The sequence below is a fragment of the Macrobrachium rosenbergii genome, chromosome 56 (assembly GCF_040412425.1).
Source record: "Macrobrachium rosenbergii isolate ZJJX-2024 chromosome 56, ASM4041242v1, whole genome shotgun sequence".
Classification (NCBI taxonomy): Eukaryota; Metazoa; Arthropoda; class Malacostraca; order Decapoda; family Palaemonidae; genus Macrobrachium; species Macrobrachium rosenbergii.
The window spans coordinates 41,403,584-41,409,583 of NC_089796.1; the positions used below are offsets into that span (position 1 = coordinate 41,403,584).

The 6,000-nt window shown below is 36.0% G+C and overlaps 1 protein-coding gene across 1 annotated transcript in view; it reads left to right on the forward strand.

The window, feature by feature from the left end:
* LOC136836659 (small ribosomal subunit protein eS8-like) overlaps nt 1–6,000 on the forward strand; it is an 87,224-nt gene that overhangs the window by 57,729 nt on the left and 23,495 nt on the right. The window contains exons 3-4 of the mRNA XM_067101130.1: nt 1,434–1,533; nt 1,772–1,947. Coding sequence (XP_066957231.1) covers nt 1,434–1,533; nt 1,772–1,947 — 276 coding nt within the window. The remainder of the gene's footprint in view (nt 1–1,433; nt 1,534–1,771; nt 1,948–6,000) is intronic.

The window sequence follows — 6,000 nt, forward strand, 5'->3', positions numbered from 1 at the left end:
GAGTGGAATTTTGCTTCCCTTGAAATAAGTAACAACTTCATTAAAAACTGTTTCACCTTTTGTGTCCTAAGACTTCTGGCAAAGAGCATTTTTTTTCTGGGTCCTTGATCATCTGTAAATCTTGCGTATGCTAATAGAATGACTTCATGACAGTACCTCTAAGGTAGATTCATCAAGTTGAAGGGCAAACTGTTGTATTTGCAGATTAGCTATTAATTAGCTATTAATCTCAAATATCAATACAAAAGCCTAAAACATTTTTATATTAGTTATTCATAACTAGAGTTAGGATGAAAAATCTGAATCTAACTATGAACTTTATGAAACATATGAGAAACTGCATTCCAGGCAAAGCAAGGCATATTAGTGGGACAATTAGGGATATAGCAAATGCACTTTTTTTTGGTTCCGAGCCCCTTCAACCCTCAAGGTAAAGAGATAGATTATAATCTCTCTGTCCCTTGTCAGAGAGAGAGAGAGATATTCATCATGAAAACAAATATCTAAGGTCACTGCCTGCTACCTGAGAAAAGATGGGTGAATTGCATGTGCGTTTGTTCTTGCCACTGTAAAATGTCAAGTTTTTTCCTTCTACTTGATTACCATAAAAATTCAAAGCTGCATGAATATTTCCATTCTCAGTAATAACTGTTCTGTAGTAGAATTGCTCCATGGACCACTAAAATATGACCATAGACCAGCAATTCATTATTTTCTTTGTGTGGACCCCCAGTAATGTTACATGGACCCCCTGATTTAGACGAAAGAGTTGAAAACGGTTAATAACTAAAATTAAACAATTCCTCGAAATTCGGCGGTTGGCATGCCCCTTAAACTATTTCTTATGTATTTTACATTATCTTTCAATATTGAATATTTTTTCCTGTAAATGTGGTTACAGTGGAAAATATTGGGTAAATCAATCTTAGGGTAGTGTTATTAAAGCATCCAACAAACAAGCTCCCATGTGACCCAGCTCCAACAGTTTAGAAATGGGTGAATATTTAAGTCAGTTTGGCAGATCCATTGGACACAGAGAAGAACTCCAGTAAATTGGGATAATAGCTGAAGTGAATCTTTTATGAGATAATCTTCAGGTGATCATAAGGAGACTGGTTGGCATCTCCTAATCTATGTAGAAAGTACATGCTGGTTGGCATCGCCTAATCTATGTAGAAAGTACATGAGCATTTAGCATTATAAAAAAGGGAGAATCTGATGAATAATGGTTCATGTAAAGCATTTTTGTTTTTTGGAACCTTATTTTTCTGCAAGTTTTAACCCTTCAACCCTGCATCATATGAATGATTGCACAGTTTGAGTATTGTTGATAGATAGATGAAAATAGATTGGATTGCAATTTTTCATTATTTTGACAATATTAACAGAATGTTAAGGAAGACTAATGGACTATTGATTTTGTTTCCTGACAGCTTGGTCCTCAGAGAATCCATACTGTAAGAACTCGAGGTGGTGGCAAAAAATATCGTGCTCTGAGGTTGGACACTGGTAATTTTTCTTGGGCATCTGAAGGTTGGTTGTTACTATGCACTTGTATTTTTGTGTATTGTCAGTACAATAGTAGACAGTTATATTTTTGTATATTGTGAGTATAATAATAGCCAGTAATATTTTTGTGTATTGTGAGCATAATAATAGCCAGGTGTTGTGTTTCTTTTTCTGAACAGTAAGAATTAGAATAACATGTTCTATTCCGTTGCTAGCTCCATAGTAAAGAACATTGAATTACAGACCAATTCTTCATTTGTAGGTCAGGCACGAAGGACCCGTATTATTGATGTGGTCTATAATGCCAGTAACAATGAACTGGTCAGGACCAAGACTCTTGTGAAGAATGCCATCGTTGTTATTGATGCAACCCCTTTCAGGCAGTGGTATGAAGCTCATTATGCCTTGCCCCTTGGACGAAGAAACAAGAGCCGCCTGGTATGTATATAATATTAGTACATTGTCATTTATAGGAAAATAAAATCTGAAGTAGTAAAGAGTATTATGAAAGTTGGCATGAATAATTCTTTATCAAAGTACATTCACAGGCAGTCCCTGAGTTACTACAGAGATCTGTTCCTGCAGCTTGGTGTAAGTCAGATTTCAGCATTAAACAGTTTATAAAAATTAAAAGGTGAAGAATTCCTTACTTTTAATCCTGTGGTTGGCTTGCACACTGGATGGGCCATTTTGAAGGATGTAGAGACAAGCTTATAGAGATGAGGAAGCTAAAGATGCAGGAGAAGAACCTGCAGAAGGTGCTTGAGATACAGGCGCAAGGTAGTCTGGCTGATGCAAAGTTACAGATGGAGCTGCAGATACAAGTGCTGGGAAGTCTGGGTTAGGAGAAAGTACTGGGGTCACTGTGTCTGTTGTGGTAAATGGTGTTGGAGATTGCTTCTTGAAATACTGTTCAAGGCTAGGCTGGACAACTTTTTTTTCTTCTCCAAAGTCTCCCTGTAAGAACTGAGGCAATCCATGACCACTCTTAAGGGGAGCGTTTGAAAAAATCGTTTTTTATTAACTTTTTTTATTTTTTTTTTTTTTTTATGAATCAGTGAAAATTTGGGCACTGGTTAGTTTATGTATAGTGAAAAGGTCAGTATTCATATTTTCCTTCTTACCCCCCATTTGTTGGTACCCCCACCCCCCCAAAATTCTTTAAAAAAAACTCAGCCATAACTATTGCAACCTAAGAGCTGAAATTTACATGGTAGACAGGTATTGTAGATTAGAATAAAGTAATAGAGCATTTAAAAAAAAATTTTTTTTTTAATATTTTTCGATTTTTGAAAAATCTTGGATTGATTTCGAGGAAAAATAAATCCCAAAAATATTTTTGGGACAAAATAAAAAAAAACTATAGTTTTGTATACAATTTATTTAGCTTTCATTTGCTTTTTGTTTCATTGAGATAGGTGAATTCGTTATGTCTTGAGTTTTCATTTGAAGGTCAATAAGTTTGGTCTTGAGGTATCGGCCTCCAAAGTTTTATGATGACATTTTTTGCTTGTCTGTCCATTTATTTGCTTGTTGTCTCACACTGAGGTTTTTATGACAAATTTGATATGTTATATTATACTGGTGTTATCTGTGATTATTATTTTATGTATATTGAATTATATTTTATATATTTAGGCTCCTGGTCCCCCTCTTTCCTCTCTCTTGGATGCCTCCCTCTCCATGACGTCATTTCTTCCTTTCTCTTATGGAACAAAGATGTTTTTTCAGTTTTCTTGGTCTCGGCATGGTTTCTTCTGAACAAAGAAGTACAGTATTGCAAAGTCAAGAGAAATACAAAAAATTGACTTGCAAAGTAATATAAGTGCGCTGAATGAAAAGTGTGTCAAAACACGGGCGAGGTTGGGCAGCGCGACTTCTTGCTTCATCGAGAGAGCTGAGCTGCCACTGATCGCCAAAGTGGGTACACTCCTTCACCCGACAGAGCCTCTATGCACTTGCGTAGGATATAGTTGCCATGTACTGCGTTTAGATATTCTTCTTTGATAGCTAAATTGAAATTACTACTGAAATACTGAAGTACAAAAAATGTAATTTTCTCAGTGATAGTATGAGTTACAGGTTTGGCTTATAACTCCAAAACTATTGCAAAATTTTTAATAAAATTATCTGAGAATATAGTCAAGAGGTGTAAGAGTTCGTATGTGAAATATTGGGAGAAATTTGGATTCTTTAATTTTTTCGTCAAGTGCTCCTCTTAAGTATCTTGGTGAACCTTTCAATATTGGGTTCCTCACCCTCAAAACACCCTGCCTCTACCAGGAAAAAACCTTTTGACAAGCCCTTCTGTACACTCAGTAGTGTTAAAAAGATACTACCCCCGGGCTCCTTTGATTGTAGTGACTCGGCACAGTTGACAACCGGTGGAACCTCCTCTGACAACCTCTCTCTGGAAAAATCAGAAATAAACTCTAATGTAATTACACTGGAGCCCTATGCTCCAATAAAAAAAAAAAAATCAAATATCTTGACCCAACCTTGACTCACTTCGACTCCCTCTTTGGAAGTGGAAGTTGGTCATGATTCCTGACCTTAGAAATGAAGAAGAAAATATCGGCATTGAAATTAGAAAACTCCCTGTTAAATTGACATTCAACTATTGAAATGTCATTCAGACAAAAGATCAGATATGGTTAATAGAAACCACAACAAAAAATCAGTCGGAAAACTACTTAACTATAAAAAATATTGACAATATACAGGTACATGTAAAAAAAACATGACAGTATGAACAGTGTACAGGATACCATAGCACTCCCTGATAATGATGAAGAAAAAATATATTGCTGGATTCCCTTAAAAAAAAAAAAAAAAGATTGTGAAATATATAACAAAGCCAGTAGACAGAGTAATGAAAAAACACTGAGAATAGCGAAGATGAAATTCGAAGCCATGAATTACCCTTGAAAATGAAAACCATGGGACTGGAGACATATTTGATGATGAGAGCTCTAGTTCTGAATCCTCCAGCGATGAGGATATTGAAGAAACAAACTTTTCTTCCGATAGCGGAAGTGAAGATGACTTCTCATTGCCGAGTGACTGGACTCCGAGAGGGAGAGAGAGAGAGATCCCTTTACTTTTGTTGCTGATCCCTGCGTGAAATTTTCAGTTGAGGATAAAGATAATCCATTAGAATATTTTGAGAAATACTTTGATGATGAAGTCATTGATTACCTCGTCAAAGAAACAAACAGATATGCGAATCAGTTTCTGGATGAGAATGTAGAACATTTGTCTCCACAATCACGAGTACATAGATGGTTTGACACTTGTGCAAGCGAAATGAAAGTCTTTATAGGGCTACTTATTTTACAAGGAATTGATTCTAAGTGTGACAATTCAATGTATTTCTCAACACGAGAGAGTGTTTCTTCTCCTTTTTTTCAAAAGGTAATGAGTGGCCATAGATTTGACTTGTTGCATAAATTCTTTTATTTGGTTGACAGTACTATAACAGAAGGACCAGGAAGAAAGTTAGCAAAAATAAAGCCGTTCACTGATCTTATTTTGAAGAAATTTATGAACAATTACATTCCAAGTAGGAACGTTTCTGTTGATGAGTCTTTGTTAGGCTGGAAGGGAAATTTATCATGGGTTCAGTATATACCAGCTAAACGTAAAAGGTTTGGAGTAAAGTTTTTTATGAACTTTGTGAAAGTTCTACTGGTTATATATGGAACTTCTTCATTTATGCAGGTAAGGATACACAATACATGGAAAAATATATGGATCTTCCTGTGTCTAATAGAATTGTTTCCTCTCTTATGGACCCTCTTTTGAACAAGGGCTATTGTTTATATACAGATAATTTTTATACAAGTCCAACATTGGCAGATGCACTTGCGGATGAAGAAACTGACACTGTCGGTACTGTAAGGGTCACTAGAAAGGACGTGCCAGCAAAAATAAAAGGAACTAAACTGAAAAAAGGTGAAAAAGTAGCAAAATTCTGAAAAAAATCTATGGTACTGAAATGGAAAGATAAAAAGGATGTATGTGTTCCGAGTACAGTGCATGATGATTCTATGGTGAAGGTGAAATCTAGGAGAGGAAAAGAGATGTATAAACCGAAAGCAGTTGTAGATTATACTGCAAACATGGGCGGAGTTGATTTGTCTGATAACCTCTTGGTTCATTTTTCGACCGCAAGAAACAGACTGAAGAAATATTACAAGAAAGTATTTTGACATTTGTTAGACATGTCTGTTGTGAATTGCTATGTCACATATAAAGCCCTTGGTGGGAGGTGGGAAGGTTGTAAGACATGAATTTATTTTGAGGATTAGTGAAAGACTGATTATGAAATATTCAGAAGAAAGACCTGTTCCCTTACGCAGGCCCCCACGACTTGCAGCAAAACCTTCACGGCTAATTGGCAGGCACTTTCCTGAGTATTGTCCACCTACAGATAAAAAGAAGAGGCCACAAAGGACTTGTGCTCAGTGTCGGAAGAACAACATAAGAAGG